Raw genomic sequence first — 10,485 nt, 5'->3', positions numbered from 1 at the left:
TCTTCTAACTTTAGATCTGGGATTCTGTGTGGGACTTTGGACAAGTCACTTCACCTTCTGGTCTTCAGTTTCCTCCTCTGTAAAATGAGGGGGCTGGATTAAATGAACTGTGAGGTCGCCTTCCAGCTCTGTACATATGAATCTCTTATCCTATGTGTGACCTTGGGCAAGTCACTTCACTTCCTGAGCCTCAGTTTCCTCCTCTGTAAAATGAGGGAGTTGGTCTAGATGGACTGTGAGGTCGCCTTCCAGCTCTACATCGACGCTCCTGGGATCCACATACAGGGTGCCCCAAAAGTCTTTGTGTAGTTTTAAGCTATTAAGGCTTAAACTGTACTAAGACTTTTGGGACACACTGTACTCGTACTTCAGTGATTGTATGAACTCATCAATATGGGCACTCATTCTCCCAGTGGGAATTGCAAGCTCTCCGTGCCTTGTCATCCTGGCTGAATCCTGTAAGATTTGTGTCTATGTCAGAACTTAAAACAGCGCCTTTTCCTCAAACTTCTTTCTGTGTCAGTAACGAGTTTTGGAAAGCAACTGGCCTTTGATTTCTTTCCATTCCTTTATCTTTTGTGTCGTTTTGTTTGCTTTGGGGGATTGGAATATCATTGGGAAAGGATTCAAGGGCTCTGGTGGTACGCCCCAGAAAACTTCATAAGGTGTTATATAGGAAATCTTGCTTTGAGCATTACTTGCATTATTTATGTGGTACAAACTTTCCCTCTTTCTCCCTCCCTTCCTCATTCCCCCCCCCCCATCCCCACCATCTCCTCATCCTTTGAGGCTCATTGCTAAGGGGTCAATTTTTAATTGATTAATCTCCTTCAATGCAACACTGGCAAAGAAATAAGGAACAGAGAAGAGCCACTGAGCTCAAATTTTCACAACCCCCTCGTTTCCTGTGCCACGACGGGGACGTTTCCATTGTTGAAATTCACATTCTCATCGATCGCTGGGGAAGAAGCTGACGCTGGAATTTTCATTTTTCAAAAATTTGATTTGATTTTCTGTGCTTTTTTTGGAGATGTGAGATGCCTGGGACTGTTCTTCTTGCCATCTCCTACTCCATAGCTTTTTGGAATACCCTCCCCTCCTCACTGCCAAGTCAATTCTTCGCCAGCTGATCTCATAGCACCTTATACTCGTTTCTATGCTTACCACTTTCAAATTTGTGAGAGCTCTGTTTCTTCCCATTTGTAGGAACCTTGACTTATGTCCCTTTGTTTCTTTTAGTACTAACATAGGATCTTATATGCACTCAATAAAGGCTTGAAAGAAATGAGATTGTTCCCAGGGAACCTCATTAATTGCCGAACTAACACGAGAGATGAAGCTGTGGTTTAGAGGAAAAAAATAAGATCCCAGATTCAAGTCCCAGAACCAGCATTTAGTGTCTATTTAGCCTTGGCCAAGACCCTTGATCTTTTTGAGCCTCAGTTGTCCTGATCTGTAGAATGGGGATAATAATATTTTCCCTACCTGTTTCCTCTGGGTTGCAAAAAGAAAAGCATTTTGTGACTTGTGAATGATTATGGAAATGCAAGCAATGGAAGGCATCCTGGATTTGGAATCCAAGGATGCAAGTTAAAATCCTCATTCTGCCCCCAACCTCCAGCCATTCCTCTGGTCAAGTAGCTGCTAGGAAAAGGAGAAAAACTGTACCCCAAATGGAACATGGGTGATGGTCATTATTTACTTGAAGGTGAGGGAAGAATGATGCATACAAGAAGGACGTCATGGAAATTACTCAGAATGGTCACCATTTGTTGAACATGTTTCCCCACCAATACATGGGAAAAGCCAACTCCAGGCAGTGCCAACTCAGGTATAGGGAAGATTAGGAAAAGGTGAGGTTTCACACATTCTCCTATTATCTCTTGAAAGAAGCATAAATACCATGAAATTACCAAGCATCATTTTTATTACTTGGAGTTTTTAAAACAGATGAATGTACTTTGAACTCAGAAGATTTGTGCTGGGAATCATTTTAATTCAGTTCGTTATTTTGCATGAAAGCAATAAACATCTTTCTTTTTCCATCCCAAGTGATTATAGGGAATAACATAGGTGTGAATCTTGTGAATTCTTTCTGAATGGAAAATTCTTAAATAAGGCCCAGTCTAAACCTGAAGAGGAATAGCATTAAAAAAGGTGTTTTCTGAAAAGTCAGCTTATGTTTTCCTTGAATTAAATAAATGAGGAGAATTCGCAGAGGGTGTTGGAGATCAGCTTCCTTTATTGGTTGGGGAGATTGAACATTTTAAAAAATAGTATTTATATATTTATTCAGGGCACTAATAAATGGATTCAGGTCAGTGAACTCTAACTGTATTCTCCGCAAGTCTGTTTGACTTTTACTATCTCTCCCCTATGTGTTATTTATTTATTTAGAATATTTTACCATGGTTACATGGTTTATGATTTTTCCCTCCCCTCTTCCCTCCACCCTCCTGGAGCTGACAAGCAATTCCACTGGGTTATACATGTATCGTTGTTCAAAACCTATTTCCATGTTATTCATATCTGCAATAGAGCGATCATTTAACATCAAAACCCCAATCATATCTCCGTCAAACTATGTGATCGATCATGTGTTTTTCTTCTGCATTTCTACTCCCATAGTACTTTCTCTGGATATGGATAGCATTCTTTTTCATAAGCTCCTCTGGATTGACCTGGGTCTTTGCATTGCTGCCAGTAGAGAAGTCCATTATGTTTGATTGTGCCACAGCATATCAGTCTCTGTGTACAATATTCTCTTGGTTCTGCTCCTTTCGCTCTGTATCACTTCCTGTAGGTCTTTCCAGTTCACATGGAATTCCTCCAGTTTATTATTCCTTTCAGCACAATAGTATTCCACCACCATCAGATACCACAATTTGTTCAGCCATTCCCAATTGATGGACACCCCCTCATTTTCCAATTTTTTGCTACCACAAAGAGCTCAGCTATGAGTATTTGTGTGCAAGTACTTTAGCGTTATTATCTCTTTGGGGTACAAATCCAGCAGTGGTATGGCTGGGTCAAAGGGTAGGCATTCTTTTCAAGCCCTTTGGGCATAATTCCAAATTGCCCTCCAGAATGGTTGGACCACTTCACAACTCTACCAGCAGTGTATTAGTATCCCACTTTTGCCACATTCCCTCCAACATTTATCACTTTCCTTTGCTGTCATATTGGCTAGTCTGCTAGATGTAAGGTGTTATCTCAGAGTTGTTTTGATTTTCATTTCTCTAATCAGGAGGGATTTAGGACATTTTTCCATGTGATTATTGATAATTTTTATTTCTTCTTCTGAAAACCGTCTCTTCATATCTTCATTTGTTGATTGGCTAATGGCTTGATTTTTTTGTAAATTTGACTTAGTTCATTATATATTTGGGAAATTAAGCCTTTGTCAGAGAGTTCTGTTATAAAAATGTTCTCTCAGTTTTTTAGTTTTCTTCTCATTTTGGTTGCATTGGTTTTGTTTGTACAAAACCTTTTTAATTTCATATAATCAAAGTCATTCATTTTACATTTTGCAATGTTCTCTATCTCTTTCTTGGTCTTAAATTCCTTCCTTTCCCACATATCTGACAGGTATACTATTCTATGTTCACCTAATTTATTTATGATTTCACTCTTTATATTTAAGTCCTTTACCCGTTTTCGAATTTATCTTGGTATAAGAGTGTAAGATGTTGATCTTAAACCTAATTTTTCCCATACTGGTTTCCAATTTGCCCAGCAGTTTTTTTCAAATAGCAAGTTTTTGCCCTAAAAGCTGGGATCTTTGGGTTTATCGAACACTAGCTTGCTGAGGTCATTTACCCCTAGTTTATTCCATTGATCCACGCTTTTGTCTCTTACCATGTTGTTTTGATGATCACTGCTTTATAGTACAGTTTAAGATCTGGTACTACTAGGCCCCCATCCTTCACATTTTTTTTCATTATTTCCCTTGATATTCTTGATCTTTTGCTCTTTCAGATGAACTTTGTAATATTTTTTTCTAATTCAATAAAAAAGGTTTTTAGTAGTTTAATAGGTATGGCACTGAGTAAGTAGATTAATTTGGGTAGCATTATTGTTTTTATTATATTAGTTCATCCTCCTCATGAACAAGTAGTTTTTCCAATTATTTAGATCCAATTTTAATTGTGTGAAAAGTGTTTTGTAGTTGTGTTCATATAATTCCTGTGTTTGTCTTGGCAGATAGATTCCTAATATTAATATTGTCTAGAGTGATTTTAAATGGAGTTTCTCTTTCTAACTCCTGCTGCTGAATGTCGTCAGAAATATATAGAAATGTTGGTGATTTATATAGTTTTATACCTTGCAACTTTGCTAAAGTTGTTAATTATTTTAAGTAGACCATCATATCAACTGCAAAGAGTGATAGTTTAGTTTCCTCATTGCCTTCTTTAATCCCTTCAATTTCTTTTTCTTCTCTAATTGCTATAATATTAAGTAATAGAGGTGATACTGGGTATCCTTGCTTCACTCCTGATCTTATTGGGAAGGCTTCTAACTTGTCCTCATTGCAGATACTTGCTGATGGTTTTAAATATATGTTGTTTATTATTTTGAGGAAAGGCTCAGCTATTTCTATACTTTCTAATGTTTTCAATAGGAATGGGTGTTGTATTTTGTCAAAGGCTTTTTCTGCATCTATTGAGATAATCATGTGATTTCTGTTGGTTCAATTATTGATATGGTCAATTATGTGGATGGTTTTCCCAATATTAAACTCTCCTTGCATTCCTGGTATAAATTCCACCTGGTCATAGTGAATAATCCTTTTGATAACTTGCTGTAGTCTCTTTTCTAGTATTTTATTTAAGATTTTTGCAGCTATGTTCATTTGGGAGATTAGTCTATAGTTTTCTTTCTCTGTTTTTGATCTGCCTGGCTTTGGAATCAGTACCATATTTGTGTCATAAAAAGAATTTGGTAAGACTCCTTCTTTGCTTATTTTGTCAAATAGTTTGTATAGTACTGGGATTAGTTGTTCTTTAAATGTTTGATAGAATTCACTTGTGAATTCATCTGGCTCTGGGGATTTTTTCAAAGTACCAGCTCCTAGTCTTATTTATTACTTCATTAGTTCTCTTACTTTCAATTTTAATCATTTCTCCTTTGATTTTTAGCATTTCCGATTTAGTTTTATCTAGGGATTTTTAATATGTTCTCTTTCTAATTTTTTAAGTTGTAAGCCCAATTAATTCACTGATCTCCTCCCTCTCTATTTTGTTGATATAGACACTCAGAGATATATATTTTCTCTGATTATTGCTTTGGCTGTATCCTATAGGTTTTGATATGTTATCTTCTCATTGTCATTCTCTTTAGTGACATCCGTAATTTGTTTTTCTGATTAGTTTTTTGACCCACAAGTTTTGAAGAATTAGTTTATTTAGTGGGAGATTGACATTTTAGGAAAAAAGAGGACCAATGAGATATTTTTGCTGCCTGGTTCCAAGCTCAATCTGTCTAAATTAGCATAAGGCAAGGAGGGAAGTACAGGTAGGAAATTGCATTGGCTTGCATACTGGGAAATTAGGACACTTGAGAACTATGTTCAAATTCCTTTCTTCCCCTAAATAGCTGTGTGTGTGTGTGTGTGTGTGTGTGTGTGTGTGTGTGTGTGTGTGTATGAGAGAGAGAGAGAGAGAGAGAAATGAATTTGGTGGTTTATCCTTGGAAGTAAAGACAAAAGATCAAAATTTGAAAACTGTTTTCACCACTGATAACCTTTGAATCAATTCTAGTCTAGTTATTAGAATGTATATGTTTGCTTGAACCTATATTTGTGTTCAGTTCTGTGAGTTCATTGCTATAGTCAACTTCTTATGAGAAAATTCCATTAAATTGGTAGCTCCTCTAATTTTTGTCTCAAGAGATGTGCTTGGGGCCCTGAGAACTTATAAACTAGCCTGTGTTCTCATAGCCAGTACATGTAAAAGGCAGGATTTTAACTCAGATCTCCTATCTCCAAAGTTAGCCCCTTTGTTTACTATACTACATGGTTTCTCATGCTTACTGCATTGAGTATGAAATGTATTTAATGTCATAAAGAAGCCCTGGACTCTGTAGGGCTCTTTCGGTTAAATGGAAATTCTGGTAGGCCCTACCAAATCTACTTTAAAAAATAAAAACTCTCACCTACCATCTTAGAATCAATACTGCGTATTGCTTCCAAGGTAGAAGAGAGGTAAGGGCTAGGTAGGCAATGGGGCTTAAGTGACTTGTCCAGGGTCACATAGCTAGGAAGTATCTGAGGCCCAATTGGAAGTGAGGGCCTCCCATCTCTAGGCCTGGCTCTGCCACCCTGCCGCCCCACAAAATCTACTTTTAAGTAGATTATAAGTGGCTTGAAGACAGGAGCAATTTTGACTCTTGTATTTGTATCTCTAGTACTTAAGGCATTCCCTGGCAAATGTAGTAGGTATTTAATAAAATGCTTTTTAAGGATTGTGATTCAGTGGAAAGCATGTTGGATTTGGCATCTGTGGGAGGTAGGTTCAAAACCCAGCTTCCTGCCTGTGGATTAGTTTTCACTTTCCTTGGCTTCATTTTGTTCACAAGGAAAATGAAAGACTTGGACCAAATGGTCTCTGAATCCCTTCCAGTTGTAGATCTATGAATAGTACAATCTTAGGGACCCCCTTGGCCCCGCCCAAATATTCCAAATGAGAATCTGAAAGTTGGCCTCATCTCTACTTATCACTGAAAACAGGAGTTCTAACAGTGGAAACAGCTACACCTTAACTTGGGAAACAAGATGGTGGAAAAATGGTTGCATTAAGTGGTCTGTCTCTAAGGCCCCTTTCAGCTTTAAATTTATGATCTTCTGTTCTTAAGACCCTTCCCTTTCATGGTCTTCAGATTCCTGGTCTGTGAAACGAGGGAGCTGGACAAGTTGGCCTTTGAGGTTTTTTTTGTGTTCCTATGGAGTTGTGTAACCTGCTTGGGCCTCAGTTTCTTGATATGTCAGTAGCAGCTGCCTCACAGGGTTGATGCAGGGCTTTTCCAGGAGGTAACGTGTCAAGTGCTTCACAAATCTTACTTAGAGAGATCCAGAAACAATGGGTTGTTAAGTTTTTATTATTATCATTATCGTGTGGAAATTGAGAGGTTCCAGGTTCCCACTCTAGATCTAGGATCCTCCACCCAAGCCCTCTGAGAACCCCTTGCTGTGTTTGTGTTTTACGCCACCATAGTTACAAGGTGCGTCTAGGGGTGTGGGGGGAGGGGGCGGCACCGACGCTGAGAACGTTGAGAACGTCGAACGTTGGGCACGAGGCAGTTCCTGCGTCACAGTGTGGTGGGAGAGGGGATGTGACGTACCCATCCACGGAAGCAGGCATTGCTAGGCAGCTATGCCCGGAGACCACAGACGCATTAGGGGCCCGGAGGAGTCGCACCTCCCTTCACTTTATGCGCCTCCGGAGCAGGTGGAAGAGGTCCGGGCTCGGTCCTACAATCCTAATCGAGACCCCCTGCGCCAGCGGCCCGTCTATGTGAGTGCCGGCCTCCTGAGCCAGGCCTGTGGCTCTGCCTACTTGGAGTCGGGGGACACCAAAGTCCTGGTGTCTGTGTGGGGCCCACGTCAAGCTGAGGGAGGGGAGGCCTCGATTGGGCTTCAAGGCCGGCTAGTATGCGACTTCCGCAGGGCTCCCTTCTCCAGTCCTGGCCGTCGGAGACCACCATCGGGCAGCAGCGAGGAGAAGGAGCTGAGCCTAGCTCTTCAGGAGGCCCTTGGGCCGGTAGTGAGGCTCCAGCGCTACCCACGAGCCCAGGTAGAAGTGTCGGCCCTACTTCTCCAGGATGGCGGTTCAGCTTTGGCCGCGGGGGTTACAGCGGCTGGCTTGGCCTTAGCCGACGCTGGCATCGAGATGTACGACATCGTGGTGGGCTGCGGCTTGAGCCTCCCCTGGGGTTTCGATCCCATCTGGCTCCTCGATCCTATTTTATACGAAGAGCAGCATACCGCCGCTGGCCTTACCGTAGCACTTATGCCAGTGCGCAACGAAGTCACGGGCATTTTGGGCAGTGGAGAGGGTCGCAGCATCGATTGCTGGGCAGAAGGCGTGCGACTCGGAATAGAGGGCTGCCAGAGCCTTTACCCAACGCTGCAGAATTGTCTAGTGAGGGCCACCAGGAAGCGGAGGGAAGAAGCCCAAGCCCAGAACGAGGTGGAGAGGGAGCAGGCTGCCCGCCATCGCCGGCCACCTCCACCACCTCTAGCAGCTCCAGGAGGTCCAGACGCTCCTCCAGGTCCAGCAGCTCCTCCAGCTCAGCAGCCTCCCGCTGAGCCCATGCTGTGATCAGCCAGGCCAGAGTCTCCCACCGCCATCGGGAAGTGGAAACACCACCTTTCACCTTCTGGCCCTGGCTCACCCCTCTCCCAAGATTTGACCCTCCACAAGGGGAGTCAGTAGGTTTTTTTCACCCCTTCTTTCAATTACCACCACTCCTCTCATTTCAAAGCAGAATCCAGAAGAGACTTTACTTTCACCAGCTTTATTGCCATCAACACAGTCTCAAGTTCTTGGAAACCAGATGCCACCTTACAAGTACCATCTCGGACCCTCTTCCCTTTGGAAGGCTGCGACCCCACCAAGTAATGACCATCATCCCCCCTTAAGATCTGGGACTTTGTTCTCTCAGAAGAACTAGAGGACTGAGCAAAATGGGCCTGGACAAGGGGAGGGAGGGATAAGAGACTGATTACCCCCTTTGGATGATTGATGGGGGTCTCCCCCTCACACACACAAATGGCAGGTCTCTAGTTCATTGAAGTGGTATTTGTTTTCAAAATGTTTATTAAAAAGTTCTTGAAAATTGTTTGGTGTCTGGTATATTTTGTAAAAAGGAATCTTCCTCAGGTATTATTTATGAGTCAGGTGACTTCAGGGGTCCTTTTATAGCAAAGGGGGAAGAACAAGGGAGGAATAAGGGACTGGTTGCCTCTTGTGTATGTTGGGGGAGGGCCCCTCTATACGGATGTCCCTCTCCCCCCAGAAATGGTAGGTATATAATTCACTAAGATGGTGTTTGTTTTCAAAATATCTATTTAAAAAGTTCTAGGGGGATAGGCAGCTGGGTGGCTCAGTTGATTGAGAGCCAGGCCTAGAAAGGGGAGGTCCTGGGTTCAAATCTGGCCTCAGACACTTTTCAGCTGTGTGACCCTGGGCAAGTCACTTAACCCCCATGGCCTAGCCCTTACCACTCTACTGCCTTGGAACCAATAATCAGTATTGATTCTAAGACAGAAGGTGAGGGTTAAAAAAAAATAAAAAAGTTCTAGGATGGTAAGAGCTTAGGGGAGGGACGCCTTCCAATGTATCCAGGGCCACCATGGGGGCGGGGGTCAGGTCATGGGCGGTAGAGGGAGTCTTTCACACACACGCAGAAGAAGCAAAACTATATGATAATGTTATATAATTTAATGTTCTAAGGTAATTATGAATTATTATTTAGAAAAGCAGAAGGATACACATATATTACATATGTGTATTCTTTATATGCATATGCATGTTTATGTGTACAGATAGATAAGATCTCTCTATCTGTCTCCCCAAATTTTTGCTGGCGAAAACGTCGGCCATGGATAGCTTTTTCTGTAGGTGATTGTCTTAGATGTTTGAAAAGATGTTGCCGGCTGTCCCCTTAGAGTGATTATTTCAAACGACAGCAAAATTTAGCAGAAAGAAAAAAGAGAAAAAGACACACCTTGTAGGTAGAGAAGTGACCTGCCCCAGATGGAAGTTGGATAGGGAAAGAGTTATTCCCCTTGTTTGGGACACATATGTTAGGTTAACCCAAGGACACATTCAAGGGTCTGCTCATTTCCCAAAAGCCTTTCTGGATCTGCTGTTGCCCATGTTCTTTCCTTCCCTCTTCAGATCGATATGTGTGTGCCCTTATCAGTGCCCATGTTGCATTTCCCAGCGTCTGTCCCTTGTCTCTCCAGAACAGGAACAGATTTGCACCTAGCACAGTCATTTGCACAAGAAGGTGGTCACTTGTGTTTTTTGGATGAAGTTGCTGTGATTTGCATAATATTGTCCTGGGAATAAAGAGCTGCCCGTGTTTTGAAGAGTTTTAGATTGCTGCTACTGCTTTAAAAGCCCCCTGGAAGAGACGCACTTGAAGAGAAAAACTAGCCTGAGAAAATATCAATCGTGCCAACCTTCTACTGACCTACATCGTACGTTAACAAAATAGAGATTATTTCTTCCTTGTTGTGTGGACTAGAAGAGAAAGATAGACTTTCTGTTAGAGTAAATCTTTCAGAATGTGCTAGTCTCACAGGAAAGGATTAGCCAGGATTAGAACTTGGACACAAAAGCCTGGACTCACATCTGTAGTTTATGGGATCAGGAAGGAGAATTATTATCTGAGCCTGAGAGACTGTAGCCTTGAGCAGAGGCTCAGGGGGGAAGAAAAGGTATTATGCTGATATGGCCATTCTTCTATCAAATACATGAG

General features: G+C 41.8%; 1 protein-coding gene across 1 annotated transcript; it reads left to right on the top strand.

Moving 5' to 3' along the window:
* The first annotated feature begins 7,370 nt into the window (after positions 1 to 7,370).
* LOC123253828 (exosome complex component MTR3-like) lies at positions 7,371 to 8,944 on the top strand. The gene has a single exon (XM_044682945.1). It carries the CDS (start codon positions 7,371 to 7,373, stop codon positions 8,316 to 8,318), a length of 948 nt encoding a protein of 315 aa, XP_044538880.1. The 3' UTR covers positions 8,319 to 8,944.
* The last annotated feature ends 1,541 nt before the right edge of the window (positions 8,945 to 10,485 follow it).

The sequence above is a fragment of the Gracilinanus agilis genome, chromosome X, assembly GCF_016433145.1.
Source record: "Gracilinanus agilis isolate LMUSP501 chromosome X, AgileGrace, whole genome shotgun sequence".
NCBI lineage: Eukaryota > Metazoa > Chordata > Mammalia > Didelphimorphia > Didelphidae > Gracilinanus > Gracilinanus agilis.
This window is presented reverse-complemented; position numbering and strand designations above follow the sequence as displayed.